The sequence below is a fragment of the Dipodomys merriami genome, unplaced genomic scaffold (assembly GCF_024711535.1).
Source record: "Dipodomys merriami isolate MVZ:Mamm:240054 unplaced genomic scaffold, mDipMer1.0.p SCAF_81, whole genome shotgun sequence".
Lineage (NCBI taxonomy): Eukaryota > Metazoa > Chordata > Mammalia > Rodentia > Heteromyidae > Dipodomys > Dipodomys merriami.
The window spans coordinates 4605187-4628540 of NW_027206413.1; the positions used below are offsets into that span (position 1 = coordinate 4605187).

Here is a 23354-nt window from a genome sequence, read left to right on the forward strand (position 1 = left end):
ATATCAATGAACATTTAAATTTTGTGAGAGACTTTCAATTCCAAAGGAAAAGTTAGTTCTTTCAAGGGTATAAACCTTGTTCATGTGCCATAATAAATAATTGATAAGCTTTTATTGAGTCAACAATTGTTTAGGTGATCCTATAATTTTATATAAATGCTAGATGTGTGTAGTCGTTTATATAAAGAGAGTATGTTATTTTAGCTACATTCTTAGCAAGAGTTCTTTAACCTCAAAAGACACTTTGCCTGTCTCAGATATTTATCTCAATTTTGGCACCATTTTCACTTGTAGATTTAAACGCATCTGGTTTATTTAAGTATAAGGCATACATCTGCCAAATTCTGGTTATGAATTTTGAAGCTTTAATAGAAAGAGCTATCATAATTGTTTTGATGATATACTTTATATAAATGACATTGAATATGTAATTTTACATTATGCAATTTAATTTAGAAAATTTAATGCTAAAACATTTATTCACATCTTCTACTTGATTTTAACATCTCTGCCCCAAGAGTTTCTATAGTTGCACATGTACTTTTTGGCTCCTTTAGCCTTTGTACTTGGTGCCAAAATTCCTTTAACTTGGGTTGAAAAAGAAAGCAAGCAAAGAGTACTGAAGACTTTAGAGTCTATTCATTGTTATAAGGACCTTGGCAGTATTATTGGCAGAGCAGTAGGTGCAGAGTTGGAATCCCTACTATGCTTCTTGTTAGCTCTTGAGACTTTGCGAAGTGTTTAGTGTCTTCATTAGTAATATGGGCATACTATTTCCCATCTCAAAATGTGAGGCAGATAAAGTAGCTAATATAGAACCAAACAAGCAAGGACTAAAATATGAAATTTTCTCCATTCTTTTTATTAGTGTTGCTCACATTTCTTGAAACACAGGAATTGACCATTGTTAAGAAGCTATTCTTAAAATAAAGCCAAACCCCCAAACTACTCTTAATTCTAATAGTTGGTTACTATTAGATTGTACTTATAGCCATACAGATTTGCTAGGATATCAAAAAAAATTGAGAATTTTCAACATGTTTTTATAGAAGTGAATTCTCTAATTCGAAGCAGAGTTTTTAAAAAACAGGAAATCTGAGACTCATAAATGTAGGACTGTTGGTTTAAAAAAAAGTTTTTTTTGTCATGTAATATTCTCTTCACTTTTCAAAGAACCTTTTCTGTTTTATCCTATTAGCCTTATAATCAGGAATAGAATACTAAACAAGAGAGAAACTTTTCTAAGATCTCATGTACATCTTTCTAAGGCCTCTCTTTTTACATTGTTAAAAATAGCTCTTCATAAGAAAACACAGGGATTTCTGTAAGAAAATGTAGACTTTTTTTGGTGCACTTGAGATTTATTTGGAGTGCTGTCTTGGGCTGGACATGCCATTTTTACTTCCTTGGTTCTTTGTTAATCTCATTGTATCAACTGAGAGGCCACAGAACCTACAAAGCCCTTTTACTTCTAAAATTTTATTACTTGGAAAGTTGTCCACACTTTGTGTGCAAAAAAAAATGCACCTGTGATTAGTTATTATTAGGATAGTGAGGATATTTTTAAATTCCTTTATGCGTTTGTTTTATACGTTATGAGGATGAGATGTTTAACATATTGGGTTTTTCTTCTTCCATGCATGCCACATGCATTAAATAAATGGCAGTCGGCAGACCACAGGGCAGCTTGGGACTCCCAGCAGGCAAATCCCCACCATTTGAGAGCTCACCTTGCAGCAGACAGACATGGTGGCTCGGTACAGGTATTTTCTGATTATTGCATGAGTGCTTATTCCCCAAATTTATACACTAACCCTTTTTTTTGAACTCATGGCATGATTTTATATCCTTATGGAAAACTCGTTGCTGAATTCTGTCCATAATTCTATTCTTTTGTTATTTAACCAAAGAACAAAATTAACATGTTCTAAAAAGACCACCAGGGATACTGCAATTTTGCCTTTGTTAATTTTTGCAGACATATGCATCTAAAATATTTAAGTCATACTCATAACAGACTAGAAAAGTGAACTCTATTATTTTAAATATTTATGAAGCTTGATTTTCAATAATAAATCTTTTGTAATGCTTTATGTAATAGGACAGTTTTATACCTTTTTCCATGCATTGATTTTTGCTTTTGTCAGTTTTCATTCATATATTATATATAAACTTTTCATCTTCAGTACTCAGAATATATTTTCTGATTAATTGATCAAATGACTATGGCCCTGATTTATTTGTTTATTTGTTTGTTTGTTTATTTATTGTTGGTAGTGGGCTTCAACTCAGGATCTGGGCTCCCTCACCGAGCTATTTTGCTCCAGGCTTGCGCTTTTCCACTTGAGTCACAGATCTACTTCTGGCTTTTTGTGACTAATTGGAGTTAAGAGTCTCTTGGATATTTCCTGCTCTGGCCGGCTTCCAGCTGTGATCCTCAGATCTTAGAGTCTTGAGTAGCTAGGATTATGGGCACGAACCACCAAATCCTGGCTTGGCCCTGATTTTATAAAGGAACATTTTGCTTTTCCTTTTAGAAAATGGTTGGATAGATAGTTTCCGTGATAAGTATTTATTAAATACTTCCTCTCATAAATTGTGTTAATTTTTACACAAATTTAAAGCAATTTTAAAATTGCAGTTTGTGTTTTCTCATATACACTTAGGAACAGCTACTGCAGTCTGCCCTCTCAAGCTGTCTCTTTTAGTCATTTGTGTGTATCGTATAGTTGGGAAAATATATTGAGTTTCTTATACTTTTTAAAATATCTGCTTAAGAAAATATAAATTTTAAATTTATATAAATAAGGTTATATCTCTATTTCATTTTAGAATCTTTGATTGTTTTTCTACACATATTTCTAGTTAACAGTTCCCATTATATTTGATCAATTTTGCATTTTTCTGAATGAATATTTAATCAACCAAGTCTATGCTCTGGAGTTTACTCTTTCCTTAAATTCTAAACCCATGATTAAACCTTATGAGTTTGATTGTTTTTCTCATCCTTAAAGTTTAGAAATAACTTAAATGAAGTAACCAGCTCTTCATAGAATTTTGTAGTCTATGGAATTTTTAGTTAATACATAGTAGAAATGTTTGTTTTATAAATTAAGTGTAGAGTGAAGGGCTCACAGGCAAAGGGTGCCTGAAGTATAAAATGTTTTGTCACTTCATTTCCTATTGCAAAAGCTACTAGGGACAAATGATATATTTAACTTGCATAAGAGAAACTGAATTGTGTATGTATCTACCTATGTTTACATGCATTTGAGTTCCTCTATGTGTTTTGCTCAGTGCTCAGGGAAGTCCGCAACTGTTAAGGTGTTTCTGGAGGGCTATCCTATCACTTTTCTATCATTATGCAGCTGATTATCTTAGCCTCTTCTTACTTATGTGGCTCAAGGAATCCCTTTGGGTTTATCAAAGGGTGAATGAGTGTGGTTTTTGGCTCGCTACAGTACTTCACATACTTTTTTTTTCATGTAGTTTGATCATTTCTTTCTAAAACTTTTCTGCCTATAAAAACTGTGCCTGACTAATGTTCATTAGTTTACTAACTAGAATTCTAGCAATATGGACAATAATTGAATAGGTAAAACAAGAAATTACTATTTTCATTGAGTTAATGAGTGTATTTTACAGTATTAAATAGACCTGACATGACAGACATTAAAAATGTTTGACATTAATGAAAACTTTCACTAACAGTAAGATAATGCCTGAGTCTTGTCCCAATGAAAAATTAAATTAAATTCATCTAATTCTTTGCAGTTTATACCATACTTTGCAATTTATGCATATTTTCAAAGTTATTTGAAATGTTATGATACCTGCTTAGACTAAAGAAATTATAAAATAATAAAATCTAAGTTAATGTGATGATTGTAATTGAATACTATAGTTAACCTGGAATGAAAATAGAAAGAGAACTAAGGAATGTTATGATACCTGCTTAGACTAAAGAAATTATAAAATGATAAAATCTAAGTTAATATGATGATTATAATTGAATACTATAGTTAACCTGGAATGAAAATAGAAAGAGAACTAGGTGTTCTATCGTTCTCACTACTAATAAAAGAAGAGAAAAAAACGAAGCTGGGAGCTAGTTACAGGAGACTGAGATCTGAGGATCGAAGTTTAAAGCCAGCTCGGGCTGCAAAGTCTGTGAGACCCTTACCTTCAACAACCATCAAAAATAATAACATTTTTTAAAAAGCTAAAAGTGGAGCTATGGCTAAAGTGATAGAGTGCTAGCCTTGAGCATTAAAGTTCAGGGATACCACCTAGACAACACCTAGAGTTCAAATCCCAGGACTGGCAAAAAAATAAAGAGGAGGAGAGAGAAGACAAACTCCCTAATGGTGCTGAAGATAAAACCTAAGGCCTTATAGGTGGTAAGAAGATGTTCCATCACTGACCTGTACAAGCCAGCTCAAAGAAAACTTATTTATTTATTTTTTTGGTTGGTCATGGGGCTCGAACTCTGGGCCGGGGCGCTGTCACTAAGCTCTTCAGCTCAAGGCAAGCGAGCGCTCTACCACTTGAGCCAAAGCGCCACTTGCAGTTTTCTGGTGGTTTTATGGGGAGATCAGAATCTCATGGACTTTTCTGCGAAGGCTGGCTTTGAACTGCGATCCTCAGATCTCAGCTTCCTAGTAGCTAGGATTAAGGCATGAGTCACCAGTGCCAGGCCTCAAAATTTTTTATTAGTAAAAATAACTCTGGTAAGAATTTTCCTTTGAGAGTCTTCATGCAAGGGACATTAACTACCTGTGGGATACTTTGAAGCATTCAGGAGATACAAAGTCTTTCTGACAAAGACATATTGTCAATGAATAGCAGAGGAATATTGCATATCTTTTCTAAGAAAAGGTATTTCACCCAAAAATAATACAACTGATTCAGATACAAGATACTCAATGGTTGCCTGAAATGAGCCATTCGGGGCCTGTGGCATTCCTCTGGTAGCATTTCACTGTAGTATATCCCAGCTTGTTTAGAGCTGCTGCCAGGTGAAACCTCGTGCTATTTTTAGCCTATAGAAAAATCTGGTACTTGCTATTTTAGGTAGGCATTTCAGTAGACACTGACTTAGTAGAGTCCAAACTTGAGCTCCCTGTGTTTCCTAAAGTATTGCATAGTAGACCAGACTTAGAAGTTAACAAATTGGTGACATTGTTGTTAAGTCCACAAGCCTGTGATGACAGATTTGGTTCAAATTCTGTGTCAGAGTATCAGTAAAAGGACATTAATAATGTCTCTAGCAGATGATTTTGTTGTAAAAGTTAGTAAAAAACAAAAACAAAAAATCCAGACACACCAATATTTAGCCTAGTGGCTGGGTTTAGAATGTGTTAGATAAATACAGTCTGTTTTTTTCATAAATGAAGAAACTATTTTTCCATCTCTTACAGATGTTTAATAATCTTAAAGATTTCTTAGAAGTGAAATATACAGGCCCAGCCAAAAAGAAAGAACTATCAAATGAAATTTTTCCCATTTTTTTTTATTTTAGTGAAATTATGTTATTCCACCGTTGTACATTGATAAACTGCTCCCACAGAAGAGACTGGGAATGATATGTTCTTGGTCTGTAAAAATCCCTAGGAAATTGAATATCCATCTCTGGGTAGTCATTGGTAATAAACATGGCTGAGAAATAGATCTGTCACATTCAGTTTCTTGGCCATTCAGTGTTCAGAAAGTATTTCTATGAATGGTTTCTAGATGCTAGGCACTATCTTTCTCTAGAGGTTTCCATAGATAGAGGGGGCTAGTGAATAGGCAGTAGAGATACCACAAAGTACCAGGAGAATATATAGGGACACACCAGTCCTGGATTTAGAAGGTCAACATTTCCTGGAAAAATGTAATACCCAAGTAAAGACCAAAACAACATAAATGAGTTAATTAGTTGAGAAGGTTGAAAGGGAAAAGAGAAGAGGGTAGAAAAGAGAGCATGCATAAACTTGTAGAGCAGAGAGACATATTCAAAAACTAAATTCAACTAATCTGGTATGTCAGAAATCAGGCTGAGAGGTAAGCAGGAGGCAAATTTTGCAGGAGATAGTTTTTTTTTAATAACAAAGTAATAGTTGGAATGTACTCCAAAGAAAATTAAGTAGGGGACTACTTGACTAAATTTGTGTTTTCTGAAGACCACCTTTGCTAGAGATGAGAGTAAAAGAACTGTGAGTCAGGGCACAGCTAGACTATTGCTTAGGAACATTGATAAGTAGTGAGACGGGGAGAGGTGGAAAGATGAGAAAAGTTAATTAGAAGAGTTTAGTTGAATACAAGGGCTGATACTTTCCTGCTTGGAAAATTGGAACTTGAAAATTGGGTTTAAAAATGTACTAGGAGGGAGGCCGGGAGGGTGGCTCAGTGGTAGTGCTTGCCTTGCATGTATGAGGCTCTGGGTTCGATTCCTCAGCACCACATAAGCAGAAAAAGCCAGAAGTGGCACTGTGGCTCAAGTGGTAGAGCACTAGCCTTGAGCTGAAGAGCTGAGGGACAGCGCCCAGGCCCAGAGTTCAGGCCCCACAACCAGGAAAAAAAAATGTACTAGGAGGATAGAAGGGTTGAAATGGATTGGAATACAGTATAAACGTGTGGAGATGTAACAATGAACACACCTCTCTGAGTAAGCCATTAGAAAAGTGTACTAGTAGTAGCAGATTTGGTCATCTCTCCTTGTCTTACCCTTGTGCCTGCTACAGTAACACAACTCTCTTGACTCAGTATCACTTGAACATTTGCGTCCTGTTCCACCGAGGGGCATCTGTATGTAGAAGGCAGAAGTTAAAAGAACCCTAAGATATGTATTCAAATATTCTTTTCTTTCATGCGATTGTTTCTAACACATTTATAAGATTATTTCTTTGTTGCTTTGTATGTCCCTCCCCCACGGTATAACCCCTGCTTTCACTGTATGTGATGTCAGTATAATGTGTGGAGGGGAAGGGAAAAAACAAATCGTTTAAATAGGGATACAGGTGGACCCATTGCAACAATGAGATGTACAAGTCGTTGTGTTGAAAACAAACTTTACAACTTGGGGCGGGGGGAGGAGAATTAGGAAGAGGGGCTGATGGGAAGGCATGAGAAGAGGAAACAAAGGAGGAGGCTACAATGCTTGATAAGAAATGTACTCATTATCTTGCCCATGTAATTGTAACCCCTCTGTACAGTATTTTCACAATTTAAAAAAAAGGCAGAAGTTAAGGACGTGTTGCCTAGTATGTAGTTTACCCCCTGAAGATGGGAAGCCTTTGGATTGAATTTTAGGATTAATGCAATTTTGAGCTCCTGGGGGCAAAACAGAATCACAAACTATGTAAAAGGCATATGTAGGGGCTGGAGGCATGGCTCTGTTGGTCGAGTGCTAACCATGAGCGAAAATGTCAGGTTCCAAATTTGAGTCCCAGTCTCAGACCAGAAAAAATACATGTAACCAGACACTGTTAAGAAAATGAAAGAATAACATTAACTGTTGTAATAAAGTTGTCATACTTGAGTGCGTATAGTACGGAAGTATGAGTAAAGGCTAGGAAAAGGATTGGACAGTTATGTCTGGCACTGGTAGAACACATAGTTATCAGTGATGGAATTGTGAATGTGGAATTTTCTAAAACATTTCTAAAACTATTTTCAATTACTGCTATAAAATCATTGAAGTTACAGCGTAAGGAACAAAATTGAGCAACTGTTAGAATCACATATTCCTTTTATAGCTTTCTAGAGTTCTGATATCTGCACAGAATTGTAGTTACCTGCTTTTATTATGTTAATAATTTCTAGATCACATTCTGTAGTCTAGTTTAGAATTTTATTGTCCATTTTATTCTTGTCCACTTATTATTACATTTATTGTTATTATTAGTTTATTTTGATACTCTTTTATAATGTTTACAGTAACATCTCTGACGATTTTAGTGATCAAAGAAAACAGGGTTATTATAGCTCTACCAGTGAAGATTAGCTTGAAAATTTATTTGGTTTGTCATTGTTCAGAGTCTATGAGACCTTACGGTCATCTTTTGGAATATTAAGAATATCAGATCTCTAGTTGTAATTTTTAGAGTATGTAAGAAACTTAGTTTCAAATAATATACATAGACCTTAGCACAGGTCCAGTAACTCTCTGGAAATTATTTTTTTCACTATATGTCATATTTTTCAGATGTCTTTTAGAACAAAACTGAGTGCACAAATAAAATACACAATGACTTAGTATTTCTAATATGCTTACTGGGTAGATGGAAATCTGATTGGTTAATACATTGAATATCAACTGTATTTGGTAATTATGATTGAAAGAGTCAAATATATATTGAAAGATAGTTGTGTAACTAGTTTCTCATGAATTAACTCTATTTAGAAAATGTATTTACTTTAAAAGACCTACAAAAGTTCTGTTACCTTTGTAAGATGGGTTATCTCTGTATTCAAAGTCCTATGAAGTGACTTCTTTAGTAGGCATCTTTTGAGTGAACTGTTACTTATCTCTCACATGCTCACCTATGAGCTGTTTCCCCAAAGTGTTCCCTTGAATTTTGATAGTGAAACTAGAGTCTGGTGCCCCCACCCTCTCTTACTCTAAAATAAGAGCTATACTAAGTGTCTTTTCAAAATTGTAATGTGAGAGGAAATTTCTTTAGAATAAGAGAATAGATAACAATCCTAAAAACACCTGAATTTTCAAGTTTTTTGAAATGTTGAGTCTGAGAGCATCTGACATTTTTATATAATTTTCCTTAAAAGAAAGGATCCTGATGGACACTGATATTTCAGAAATACCTGTCTTCTAGTTCAAATGAATTCTAAAAATACCATCTAAATATAATTCTTTAGAATATGGCTTGCTTTGTTGACTAATTTAGGTTTCAAACACTGTAATGATACATTATTTGTAATAAATCTTTGTTCCTCCCTTGTATAAACACAACTGCTTGTAAATGAAAGCAGCTTTACTGCCATGGCATTTCTCTCAAATCGCTGTGTTAAGTAGGGTGGCTTTGTGAGGACAGCAGCACTACCACCGCTTAACCACGTATGACATTTTTTCTGACTTGGGAGCTATTGGCCTCTACTCAAAAGGTTAGGGAATTTGGGAAACCTGGGAACAAGTACATAAAGGAAGATACTACTTCCTTTTGCTCTGGTTCTGATCATCCAGGTCAAATGGAATTGGAAACATTTCCACAATGTAAAGCTTATCTAACCAAGTCAGTTATGACAATCTTCCTTGACCAGCTGGAATAAACTAGGTACTGTGCGTGTGAAGTATATATAGTAACTGTTGTTGGAACTTGAAATACTTTGGTTTTTAGATTATGAACTATGAAACCTGAAGTAAAGGCATACAGGTTAGAGGAGACTGGAATTTGAGATGATGTCACTTATCCCTTCAGCTACCCAGGGCTAGTAAATAAAAAAAGAAAAGGAGGGCTGGGAAGGTGGCTCAGTGGTAGAGTGCTTGCCTTGAATGCATGAGGCCATGGGTTCGATTCCTCAGCACCACATAAGCAGAAAAAGCTGGAAGTGGTGCTGTGGCTCAAGTGGTAGAGCACTAGCCTTCAGTTGAAGAGCTGAGGGACAGCACCCAGGCCCTACAACCGACGAGAGAGAGAGAGAGAGAGAGAGAGAGAGAGAGAGAGAGAGAGAGAGAGAGAGGATTCAGTGAACTTCTGTCAACTGTATGCAAAGCTCTCTGGTAGTTAAAGGTGGTGTAAAACGCTTTGAGAGTGGCAGAAAGAGGGGAAGAGTAGGTATTACTATATTCCTTTCCTTAGATCATTTCCAGAAATATTCAAAGCAGTTTTGTATGTCTTCATCTGTAGATGCAAAATCAAATCTAGTGTTTATTTCTAAGGGCATATTCCACATAGAATACTAATAACTTCATTTCCAAAACTCAAGAATTAACTCAAATATGTTAACTGATTTTCTCCTTTGAGAGGGAGGGAAGGGTACTCTTCTGTTTTGTATGATGTAGTATTTCAGGTAACTAGAACAGTACCTGCATACTATGAACTCAGTTAAAACTTTTAATTTCAGTTTTTCAAAATTTATGAGGTTCTTATAAATAAATAGTATTGCTAAATCTAATAGTTTGGATGCTCATGCCATATATAGAAATATATATCTGTATCTATATATAAGTTTTTCTGATAAAGGGATTTGATAAAGGTTAAAGAAAATCAAAGATAATTCTTGATGAATTCTGGGAAGATAAGGCTTCAACTGAATTTTTTTCTATGGGAATCATAGGAAAAATAATAGATGTAAGTAGAATTTAACCTTAGAATTGTTGAGATTACGGTGCCAAACGGTGCAGCTAAAAGTGCCAAACGGTGCCGCTAAAAGATTGGGTGACTTGTTAGGCTTCTATAGAAGTGTGAGAGTGGAGGCCATGATTACAAATGATGCTCGTCGTAATGATGGTGGCCACTCTGTGTAGCTGTCTCATCGAATCCAGGCACTCACTACAGATTGTACTGATTTCACTTCATACTCTCAGAAACCATGTTAATTAGATGCTGCTATTTTCCATTTTTTAGTTAAAGACCCCAAGGTTTACTTTAGCAATATAAGGTATCTTATATATCTTGTTTGTCTATTTATTTATTGTGTGTCTTCACACTTTGCTTCCATTAAAACTAAGTTTCATAACAATAGGAACTGTGTCTTATTTTTGGCTGTAGCTGACACAGAATAGGTGATCCAAATAATTTGTCAAAAGGAATGAATGCATGCCTGAATGAGTGAAATCCTGTGACAAGAGAAAGAACCTAACAAACTTCTAATGAGTAATGTAGTTGGTTTTGAGTGTAGACCCATCGCCCCAGTGATCAGCTTCCATCAAAGAGATGCAGAAGTGTTTTGGAAGATGAGGGCTGAGCAAGCCTCACAGAACTGTATTTTGAAGATTCATTGATTACCTTCAAGAAAAGTATTTACGTTTCTTAAGTGCAGACAGAAAATAGATAAGAGAATTGAGGAATAAATGAAAACTTTTGACAGTAGAAGGGAGGAATGAGTCATATACTTTTTCAGGTTTAGTATTAAAGAGGAAAGGAAGAAATAGGATTATGGGTGAATTGACAAAACAAGAGAATTTGGGAAATTTAGTACGTTTGTTATTGTTATTAAGGTTTCCATAGGAAGGAATTTACGATCTATCAATGACACCATAGAGTAAGAGTTAACTTTCAGAATCAGAAGTGATCAAAAATTTCACAAAAGAAAGATACTAGCCTTATTTCAGTTATGAACAACTACTTACTAATAGTTTTGTATTTCTCATATTAATTTTCTAATTTAAGTATTTTATACAGTATATATATATATATAAGTATGTATAATGTATGTTTGTATGATTTGTGAGTATTTTTTTTTCTTTTTGAAACAGGTTGTAAGTTCTACAAATGGCGAGTTAAACACAGACGACCCCACTGCAGGACGTTCTAATGCGCCCATCACTGCTCCCACTGAAGTGGAAGTGATGGATGAGACCAAGTACGTATTGCTTTCGTTCCTTTAGGAACTTTTTATTCTTTAGCTCTGCATGTTTAAAGTTCATTTGTAGTCACATTCACTTATTCCCCTCCCCCCTCCCCCCGGAAACAGATATAAAAGAAGTAATACACTTAATTATTTTATTTCAAATAGTGCCATTTCAGTAAATACTTTAATAATAGAACCATAATTACAAACTTTGTTCAAATTCTCATTTAAAATTAATAGCATATTTTTAGCTTTTGGCACTTGAGCTTTGTATGAAAGTTGTTACCATACTATGTATATTATTCTTCCTGTAAGTATAAAAATAATTCATTTTATAGGATGTTATGTAATTGGTTATTAGTTTTAAGATACAAATTACATTAATTCTGCTTGGATAATTAGCGTGATAAACAATGTGATCATTTCATTGTGTGCTGTTTCTGATGATCTCTCTTTCTTTTTTTCCCTCGTATTTTTTTTTTTTTTTATGTGTATAGCTGCCAGAAAGTGTTGAACATGTGGTGAGTTCTCAAGTGTAGGCAGGCAGAAATAGCTCCGTTGGCTATATTTCAAATACTTAGCGGTTAAAAACAAAACAAAAAACAACAAAAAAACAAATGAGCCTCTGACCATAGAAATTATAATTGGTAAAAGCTATGTAAAAATACTTGCTATCATTAATAGTAGCTCGGGAGAGCAAAAGATATTTTTTTGAGGAGCTCTTTTGCCTGCTGCAACTTTTTTGCTTTGAGTGACGTTTTGATTGTATAGATGACATGTCCACTCTGCTTGTGCTTGTGCATTTCTTTTTATTTATTCTAAATAGAAAAAGAGGCAGATTTTCTTTTCTCCTCTTTGTAATTACTATGAAATACTTACAACAGACTCTCTTCCCTATGTTATCACTAAAACTGTATTTTAGTTACTAACCAGTTATCATGGTGGTTCAATATAATGTTGACAAACTTAATGATAAACTCTATGGAGAGAGTATGGATTCTCAAAGTAGCTCCTGACAATTAACAGGTATTATAAAAAACATTGTTTTTATTTGTGAAAATGATACTGACACAGGCTTTCAGTTGTAATTTTCTGTCTCAGTTTCAGGAACATTTTGAGTCAGACTTAGAATAAACAAAGGAAGATGCTTAGATTAGCAAATTTTGAAGCATGTTACTTATCGAATATTATATAATTTCTTTAAAAATGCTTATTCACATTGTATTTATTATTATTATTACTGTTATTATTATGGAGTTGTACAAAGGGGTTACAGTGCTTTTTGGTCAGTGTCACTTGTGTGTTTTGTTTAAATATAAAATAGTTTGTGACTTTGAGGACCACTCCTTAGGACAGTTAAGAAGGCAGGATGGCAGGATGGAAGGTTAGAGTAGTGTGACCCCTGTTAAGCGTAGCTGGTAGAGTCCTGCTGCCACTTACTTGTTACTGTCTTCACGCTTGTTTCCTTCCTATGAAAGAACGTGAATAGTGTTATTTCACTGGTTGTGGAGAAAAGTAAATGTGATAAAGCTCTTGTATAGTGTCTGGTATCTCCAGTTATTTTCTCATTACCAGACCCTAGGGACCTTTCTCATTTGCATTCTTCCAGCAGTGTCCCTCTTGTATTCTTCCTTCCTTCCCACCCTCTTCATAGGAACAGGCTGTTCGTTCTGCACTCACTTCCTTCCAGAGACTTGATTTCATTCAGCTCCATTACTTTTATTTTTTTATTCATTCAGTTATACTGCTGAGATTTCAGAACTGTTGAGTACTCTTCTCACTCCTAAATAGATTACAGAGTAGCGGGAAAGATTGCAGTTGTACTAGCATAGGGTAGTTTATGATACAAATTACAGAAAAACAATTAGAGCTTGTAAAGAAAGAGATTGCTTCTTGACTTGGAAGGTCAGAGAATATTTTATGGAGGTGGCTTTGAAGAGTAGCATTGTTAGTGATTTATTTGGGATGAGTCAAAGTATGTACTATGGGTTTGGTTATCTTTCTAGACATTAGGGAGACACATCTTTGGGAAGCCGGGAAAGGTACAGAACTTGAGGGATAAAGGGTAAAAAGTACAGCAGTGGAGTTCCCTGGACACTGATGAGAGTGAGCTGTGCAACTCATGGGCAGAGGTGGAAGAGAGGAAGGGAACAGCCACTGTATGAAAGGAAATGTACTTATTACCTGTCTCACGTAAGTACCGTCCCTCTGTACATCACTTTTATAATAACAGCAAAGTAAATAATTTTTAAAAAGAAGAATGAGAAAGAAGAAAGTGACAGAAAAACTATTCCTGAAGGAGGTATTTTCCATTGCTTAGAACATGATGTCCAGATTTCTCTTTTTTAACTTGTTATTATAAAGGTGATGTACAGAGGGGTTGTAGTTTAATAAGTCAGGTAATAAGAACAGTTTTTTGGGGGGGGGACAGTGTCACCTCTTCCCTCACTCTCTTCCAGTTTTTCCCTCCCATCCTTACCTACAAGTTACATAGTTTATTTTCAACGTAGTGTCCAGTGAGTACCATTACTGCATTCATTCTTCTTTTGTCCCTCTATTTCTTTGCCCCTCACAACCCTCCCCAAAACAGTTCAAATAAGACCCCCCCCAAAAAAAAAAGAGAACAACAACAAAAAAAGCGCCTTCTTGTTTCCATTTCCTGGGGTTCGTTTTGGTCACGGCTGTACATGCCCAGAGGCGAGGCCTTGCACTGTGTGTTCCTCTAGATTCCCAGTATGTCAGAAAAGGCCCCTCGTAATGGTCACAGTCTGGCCAGCACCCCTGCCACCCCCCATCTTTCTCACTGTCTCACCTTCTGTTCCATTGACTGGTTTGGCTTTTCTCTGTTAAAGCTATTTATGTGTTTCCTACATGATGAAACTTTCTGAATTTGTTGAAAACAAGGTTTTTTCCATCCTCAGACCCCTCCCCAGTGGTTAAAATAGCAAGCCTCAACAAATTATTACTAGTTAATTAAATAAGTATTTAATGGACTGTCATGTGACCATTTAAAAGACGTGAAATGGAAAACATGTTAGGAGAAAGAAGCTAAACACAGAGGCCTCGCACATTAGATGATTCCATTTGAATGAACGCTCCAGAATAGGAAGCATGTAGGACCAGAAAGTAGGTTAGCGGTTTGTAAGGCAGGAAACTGGGGGAGGACAACTGCTTATCGTAATGTGGGTTTTTTTTTAAAATGGGAAGCTAAACACCTTTCCCTTTGGTGATGAGGATGGCTGGCCAGCCTGTGAATATGTATCACTGTAGTGTACACTTTAAAAGGGTCAAGTTGGAACATTTTCCTCAAGGTAGGTTATAGGAATCCTCAGAACTTTACTAGCTTTCCACTAAAACTCTTTAAACACATAGTTTTTACTTTTCCTTCAACGAGGTTGATTTTAAACATTTGTCCAGATTCATGAATACATTCCTCATGTCCTCTAGTTTTTGTCTAAGGTCAGCAGCATTTCCTTTTTTAGATTGTGTTAGATGATTCTGTTAGAAACCTGCCTAGAATTATTTCAGATTTTTTTTTCTATCTAATTAAACAGCAAGTGGAGCTGTAGATTAAGTTGTAGAATGCCAGTCTTGAGCAAAAACCTATGGACAGCACCTAGGCCCTGAGTTCAAACTCTAGTAATGGCAAAAAGAAAAAGAAAAAAAAGGAAGGAAGTGATTTGTAATTGCCTAAGAAAGCAGACTTCTTAAAAGCCAGCAAACAGTGCAATCAGATAGAAGCATTTATTTGAAGCATCATAGTGAGCAGAAAATTGACTCCAGGATGTAACTTGTTTTCTTCTGTAATTAGATATAATTGTTTTGTATCAGTATTCTTGAATGATTAAGAAACTTGTTGCTTAAAAGTATGTTAAGGTGACAGTTCATTCCTTTATTGAGTTACTAGTATTCTGGACTTTGATAGTCTTTAGAATTATAAAAATGAACAAAATGTTATTTTTCAGGAGATGATTTTTACTGAGAATAACAAAAGTAAAGCGATAGTAGTAAAGGCTATAGAACTTTCTCTAAAATTTTTTATTGTAAAGGTGATATACAGAGGGGTTACAGTTTCATAAGTCAGGTAATGAGTACATTTCTTTTTGGATAGTGTCACCTCTTTCTTTGTTTTCTCCCGGATTTTTCCCTCCCAACCCCCACAAACTGTATAGTTCATTTCCAACACAGCGTCTAGTGAGTATCACTGCTGTATTGGTTCACCCTTTATCCCACCATTTCTGTGCTCCCCCTTCCCTCCCCAAATCAGATAAACTTACATACAAGGTACAGAAATAAAAAATAGTGACAAAATATCTAACTTATTTTAATGAACCTAGAATCTCATACATGTCCGGAAAGTGATCCGCCACTGAGCTATACCCCAGCCTCTATAGATGATTTGGGTAGGATAAATGGATTTTAGGTATACCCAAGATCATAGGTGAAGAGAAGAGTCTGAAAGACCATGTAGTATGTGCTAGTTGCATTCTTCTCCCTATAAAGGTAAAACTGAGAAGTTGAGTGAAGAACATAGTAAGGAGCCATGTGACTAATGCCTTAGCCAGTAGAGAATTGTCCATGAGACCATTATCATAAACTGCCCATTCTAATGGGCAGTTTAGCTGGTAGATTTGGAGAGAGGAGAGACTTCACTGCAAATTCCAGCTACTCTTTTTTCAAAATGTTTTACTTGTTTTGAGACAAGGTCTTGGTCTGTAACTCATCTCACCTCAAATTCACAATCCCCTTGTGTCAGCCTCTTGAGTGCTGGGATTAGAAGCATACTTCACCACACCCAGCTGGAAATTCTGTTCAAAGATTCAACAGTTGTTTGGGCAAGACAAAAATTTCTGAACTAAGGCAGCATGAGAAAAGGAGGGGAAAAGATCTTGTGAGTCATTTTAGACTGAGACTAGTTGCCTGTGGACAGAAGAGAGGGAGAAGCTGGGATAAGATGAGTCTTGTAGGTCCCTGCTTGCAATCGTTAGGTGGATGGATGGTCTGCCCCTGATATGAACCCTTCCTGCCTAACTGAATACCTCTCCCTGTTTAAAATCAAGATACTGCAAGATGAAATTGCATGTTTGGTATTAATTTTAAGGGAAGAAGGGTCTTTGTCAAAGAGTTAAAAGATTAGATGCCATTAAAAGATAATTTGTCTTAGCTTACTTAGGTAAGGAGAGGTTGGCTGGCTTTTTCTTTCTTTTCTGTTTCTTTGTCTCTAGTTTCCCTCCCTTCCCCCCTACCCCCCATCTTTGAACTCAGGACCTTGTGTTTACTAGCTAGGCAGGCTGTTTTTCTTTTTCTTTTTTTCTTTTAATTACAATCTTGTTTTTGCTTGGAGCAACTGAGACCATGATCTTCCTGATTGGAAGTAGAAACAGGAGCAGTCATCCAGCAGCTATACTAAAGAGCAGTGCTTTCTGACCTGACCTTAAAGTTCAGACTTTGTTAAGAAGGCTGTCCAAAACACCTATGTGAGATACGCACAGAAACTTTTACTTCATGAAGGTCACTAAAGCTTGTGCCCCAGAGCCAAAACATTCATTTATTCAGTAGCTATTAATTAAATGAGTACCAACTTTATGCTACCTTGTTGGGATGTATCTGCGAGCAAACCCTTACTTATAAAGCTTAAATTCTAATGTGAAGGAACAGGAATTTCAGAGTGTAATAAAGGAGTAAAAGCTGGGCCACGTGGCTCCAGTTGTGGTACACGCGCTTATTAATGCTAACAAAGCCGTCAACTGTAGTGATTTAGGTCTGGGATGGAGACAGTTGAGCAGAGACTTAATTCTTAATCATTAAGGGTATAACTCTTATTGGAAATGACTATCAAGTTGTAAGGATATATTTTGGTAACATTTCTGAATTTGAATGCATTCACATTTGATGAGGCAATGCTGCCATCTGGTGGTGGTTTCTTTAGTAGCAGTCTAGCTTTGCTTTTGCAAGTCTAAGGCTGTTTTTAGTTAGTGGGAATTTATGTCTTTTTTTTGTTGTTGTTCTTTGGTAGGTTGTTGTTGAACTTAAAGGGGTTCTACAACTAGAATTCACCTTAAGATCTTTAATCTTAATGCCTGGCATGGATTTCTGTATTTGATCATACTTAGGTTGATAAAAGGTTACTTAGGTTCTGACTTTCAGAACTGAAAGCAATAAATAAAGCATGTGAATAGCTAATACAAGTGTGGAAAACTGGGACTTGAACATGTTCACAAAAACGCGTATGACATTAAGTTTCTCATTCTAAAAGGCATATGTAACTTAAAATAGTATCTTAGAAAAAGCTTAAAAGAATAAACCAAGGAATTCAAAACAACTATTTAGAAACAGTTAACACCATTCAAAGGACTTTATACTAATTAATTTCCACTTTCATGTGATGAGATTCTTAAAGTTAATATTTAAATTTTGGTCTGTTCATTTTGAATGCCAGGTTTTGATTACTTGCTTTCTTACCCTGTGGATATTTTCCAACTTTTTTTCCTAAGTCTTTGAAAGATTTAGTTTAGATGAGTGATTTTCATTTCTTAAAAAGCATTTTTGACTTGAATTATGTTTTCCTTTGCCACTCCAGAAAATTTATGCAACGGATTTGAAATAGATTTGATAGCTGCCATTATAAGTTTTTGCTTATGTTTTTCTAAGCATAGGAAAGATCGCTTACACTGTGGGCCTTGCTTTCCTGTGTCAGCACTTCTCTTAGTCCCTGACTGAGTCATTTCATGTTTCCTGGTAGTCTCCCCAGAGAGGTGAGGTAAAGTTTGTAAAGATTCATAATTGTACCTAGTCCTGGTTGAATCTTTAGCAGCTGACACAATTCTTACTGGCATCTCATTGACTGTCATTTTGTGCTGTTTGGATGGGGCTGTGTAATGTGGATCTCTGCATAAACCACAATAAATGATGTGGAATTATTTTTATTAAAGATAATTCAGGCAGAGAGATTGATAACAACTAGATAGTGTAGAATAGGTCTCTTAAAATTAGAGGGTAAGGGCTGGGAAAGTGGCTCAGTGGTAGAGCGCTTGCCTTGCATGCATGAGGCTCTGGGTTCGATTCCTCAGCACCACATAAGCAGAAAAAGCTGGAAGTGGCGCTGTGGCTCAGGTGGTGGGTGCTAGTCTTGAGCTGAAAAGCTGAGGGATAGTGCCCAGGCCCAGAGTTCAGGCTCCATGACTGGCCAAAAAAACAACAAATAGAAAACCACAGGGTAATTATTACAATTAGCTTGCAGATGTTGGTAATACTCCTTAATGAATGAGAGTTAGTAAGAATTGGAAGAACATTTTGCTTTTTATTACAAAATATGCACACCAATATGGAAACCTCAAGCTTACCTAATCATGTTTGCCTGTACCAAAAGTAAAACTCAAGACTTGAGCATGGATCAAGTGGTACAGCACTTGTCTTCAAATACAGGACTCTGAGGTGAAGTTCTAGTACCACCAAGAGAAAAAAGTAAACATAAAAGGAATTAATTGTTTAAATCTCTTTGGGTGGGTGCTATCGAGTCATACTCATTTCCTTTTCAGTTCCTATTAGCCTCCACATCATTGTACAGTCTGGCAGGAAGAAGGTGTACTGTGAGAACCTGCTTCTCTCCAGTCTTCACTTAGGAATACAACAAATCAGAACTACGTTGCTCTGAGTGTATAGTCTGAACTATGAAATCACCTTGATTATGCTGTTTGAAGTCCTCAATATATTTTCACTTAATACACAGTAAGGTTGACATTCTTTTAGCTCTGTCAGTTTTGGCATTATAGGTAACACTTCTCTTTTCCAGTTGATAATATGGCAGGAAATATAGAGTGTATTTCCTAGTTCTTTTTATCTCTGGAATCCAAACTGACACTTGATGACCCTGAAATCCCTACCCTTGGGGTCCTTATTGCCTTTGTCACGGTAGCTTCAGCAGTCTTGTATGAAGAGAACGGGGAGGCTGCCTAAGAGGACTGTAGAAGAGCACGCCCCTGTCAGCTTACTGAGCATGCTAAATAACGTGCTGGGTTGGTGAAAATGCAGAGTGCCAGAGGGTCTCCCCTCCTGGAGCAAAGCCATTTGAATTTGCTGGCTCCTGTGTGCTACATTTCCTAGGACATCTTGCTACAACTAAAAGGCATGTTGATTAGACATAATAGTAACAACTCTGCCATCGTTTCACTAATATACATGCTTCACTGGTGTATTTACTTTTTTTTGCACTAGCCTGTTGCTTCTTATAACCCTTTATAGTTAATATAATCAATTCAACCATTGTTGAATGTGTTTGTATAACAAAGCACTGTTTCCTGTCTTTCCAGGTGCTGCTGTTTTTTCAAACGAAGGAAAAGGAAAACCATCCAACGTCACAAGTGACTGTGGCCACAGACAGGTCCGGGGAAGTTACTTGCACGTTCATCTGCTGTCTTGTGATTGAAGTCATCTCTGTAGTGACCCCACATATTTTCAAGGACTCACTCCTAGAAACAAAAAGTCATACTTTCCTACTTCATTTTGTGGTTGTCTTACATTCATATTTTTTTTTCTACTTTCACTTTTATGGAAGCTTTAAAGTTTGATCAAAACCTGAGCGCTTTGTCCATCAGTGAATGGAGTGGACCAGTGAGGTGATGTTGCTGAGTACGTTTCCACAGTGTGTTTTCCAGAAGCTCTTCTGCTTAGGAAAGCAGTATGGTATCTTACATGTTAAGCAGTTAGATACCTAATTTGTTTTTTTAAGATACTTTGTGTAAAAGCATACTCAAATGGAAATTTCCTTCTCAATGGACAGGGCAGCAGCAGAGAAAACCAGAATTGGCTGACCATTTTAAAAATAATTCCTTGAGAAGTTCATGTTTTGTGTCATCTGCATTGATTTCAGCATTTCTGACGGTACTGTCATTCATGAGTCCTGTTAGCATTCACTCTGTGAATTGTGGTACAGTCACTACCCAGAGGTACTGAGCAAAGCACTGGGTGGGTCAGCAGATGGTGGTGATGACGTGAGTCACAAAGAAGGGTGGGAAGTTCCAGCTCTGGCTTTTGTCGCCGTACTATGTGAAGTACTGTGTTGCAAAAGTGGCAAAAGCACTTGTTTTTTTAAAAGTCCAAATATTTGTATAATATAACTTTATGCTTCCAGATACTAGTGTATGTTAGATGTCAAGGAATGAATATTTTGAGAAGTTGGAATTTTTAAAAACACACTAAGAAAAAGAAATAAATGTGAACTTGGTTGTGATAAGTAAGGCTGAAGCGTGAGGTCCCTGAACGCTACTGCTGAATGATAGATCCTCCCCTGAGCAGAAAACCCAGCTGCTCTGCAGGGGTGTCTGTTCATTGTTTTGCTCTTTGGTTAAAAAACAAAACAAAAACACTTCCCAGCAATAAAAACTGGTCACTCACTCGACTGCCCTCTGTGTTTTAGGCCCTGGTTTTAACTTTGCTAGGCTTTGGGAATTTTCCCACTTGCAGCAAGATTTCGATGATTGAAAAATGTTAGGAGAGGATGGGTCAGGTGCTTTGTCTCCCTGGTCTTTTGAAGTGCCTGCAGTGTGTGAGTAGAATAACAGGTGTGTGGAAGAGGAAGCCCTTTCCACGTTTCTTTTAGTGTGCTTTGTTTTAAGCCATAAAGATGAAAGTCTTGTCACATTTGACTCAAAGGGTTAAAACAAGAAGACTGGCTGGAAAGAATTATGTTGGTTAGTTCTCCTATTTACCGTTCATTCGTGAGACTTAGTCCAATCCCATGCAGTCTCCTCTTTGTCTTTAAGTATGTGCCTCCAGTGTGCTTATTTATTTTTTATTGTTTCAAGGTAACATTTAAAATGTGCATCAATGTAAACAAATCCACATTTTACTTCATTATTGCATTTACAGGTATTTAATTGTACTTTGTAATTTATTTTTCTTATTAGCCAAAAGCTCAATGTGTTGTTTTCGATTTATTAAGCATCGTATGATACCACAAATCAGGACGTTGTTTTTCACTGTTGCTCTGAGTCCTAGGATTGATCTTTTCTTGATTTTGAAGACCTATTATGCCCAGCTTGGAAGACATTGGCTGTCTCATTTGGTCAACAGTTCCATTCTATCTGTTTGTATAGATATTTGTTATAATGTCTTAAATTACAGAAGTTACATACTGAGCTTTTATTTTTGTTTGCTTTGAGCAAGATAGATGGATGTTTGGCCATTATAATGTGAAACCACTTCTTTCTTTACAGTATTTGACCAAATTTGTGTGTCTATGATATTTGTAAAATACATGGGCTATCTGTATTTCTTATCATAAGCCTCTATTTAGTTTTATTCTCAGTAGGGTTTTTTGGACTGTACAGTGTTTATATGATCTGAATTCCTTATACATAAGAAGGTGTGTATATTAATCCAATTATGGACTTAAATATTTTAAAAGTATAAATACCCTTATTTGCTGCAAAGACCAGTGTGTAGACATTTGCTTTTTAGCAATACTTTTTTTAAGTGCTCCATTTTAATGCCAAGGACGGAGTCTTCCGGCAGCACGGACGGCCCGTGGTAGGCAGTGCAGGTGTGTGTGGGCTACGCCAACAATGTTTTGCATTTTTATGCTTTTCTGTCAACACTAATGAAGTCAACATTGCCTGAACGTCTGAATAATGAAACACATCCCTGTTTAAAAAAGTATGTAACTGAAAAAGAAATAAAAAATAAAGGTAGTTTTTTTACACTTGCCTTTTCCCCTTTACTCAAAGCACGGACAGCATCACTCATCCAAGCAGGAGTTTTAGAAATGCACCATTTCGTCTGTGAGCTGTGAGCAGGAGAGCGAAAGGACCGTGCTTTGGTTCCGTTAGAACATAGCTGTGAGGGGCACACGACCCAGAAGATCAAACTGATTTTTTTGGTTTATGTTTTTCTGAATTAATTAACTGAACAACTAGAGCTGTATGCCAATACACTGAAGGAAACAATTCCTCTTAGAGAGCAAAATCATGTATTATGCTCATAGAAGTTGAGCAGTGTGAGTCCCGTTTTAGGTGAGCAGATTTAAAATGGTTGCAGGTGGGAAGTGCGAATGGTGACCGCTGGCCTTGCGCCGCCGGTGCTTGGCCCGGTGCGTGCGCTCGCGGCGCTTGGTTAGGTAAAGTAGCGCTCACCTAGCCTGGGCAGGCTGTTGTCAATAAGCCCCACTGACCAGCAGGAGAACTAACATATAACACATCATCTTTAGACGGCTCTACCTAGAAAAACCTGATGTAAGACGGGTTCCCATCTCAATGGTTACGTATTGGTATTACTAAGAACCTTTAGAACTTCCAGTGATTGAACCTTAACCTGGCTTAAGCAATAGGAGCTTACACTTTCTCGTTTAATTACAGTCCAGTCCTACAACACTTCGGACATGGTTAATCCCAGTACTAAGACTGGACTGGTCTTTATTTCCCTTGGCTTGCTACCCCAACCCCAGGCCCCCCCACACCCCCTTTTCCACGTTTGGTGGTAGTACTGGGGTTTGAACTCTAGAGTTTCCTGTCTACTAAGCAGGTGCTCTTATCACCTGAGAACTCCATTTTGCTTTAGCTTGCAATCCCCACCCCAATAAGCTTTGGTGTTTATACCTGGACTGGGTTGGGCCACACTATGCTCTTCCTGTTTACACTGGGAAAGGAGTGGGGTTAGAGGCACACGCCATCATACCCAAACTGGTTGTTGTTATCTTACTAATTTGTCTGGGTTTATCCCAAACTGTAAGTCTGAGGAGCTGAGATCACAAGGTGTGAGTCATCACGAGGCAGTGGCTTACTTTCCATCCTGCTGTTTCTCTCTTTCCGTGTGTGATGGTGAAGTGGCCACCCGGTAACCTGCGA

The 23354-nt window shown here is 36.7% G+C and overlaps 1 protein-coding gene across 10 annotated transcripts in view; it reads left to right on the top strand.

Annotated features, from left to right (window-relative positions):
- The window catches only part of LOC138819711 (casein kinase I), an 88726-nt gene extending 66513 nt beyond the window's left edge, over positions 1 to 22213 (top strand). For 3 of the 10 annotated variants that reach the window (XM_070011239.1, XM_070011241.1, XM_070011240.1), the window contains exons 11-14: positions 1668 to 1763; positions 11420 to 11526; positions 12012 to 12035; positions 19824 to 22213. In XM_070011239.1, coding sequence (XP_069867340.1) covers positions 1668 to 1763; positions 11420 to 11526; positions 12012 to 12035; positions 19824 to 19878 — 282 coding nt within the window. In that variant the 3' untranslated portion in view covers positions 19879 to 22213. The remainder of the gene's footprint in view (positions 1 to 1667; positions 1764 to 11419; positions 11527 to 12011; positions 12036 to 19823) is intronic. The other 7 variants (XM_070011243.1, XM_070011245.1, XM_070011246.1 and 4 more) reach the window with 4 other exon arrangements.
- The last annotated feature ends 1141 nt before the right edge of the window (positions 22214 to 23354 follow it).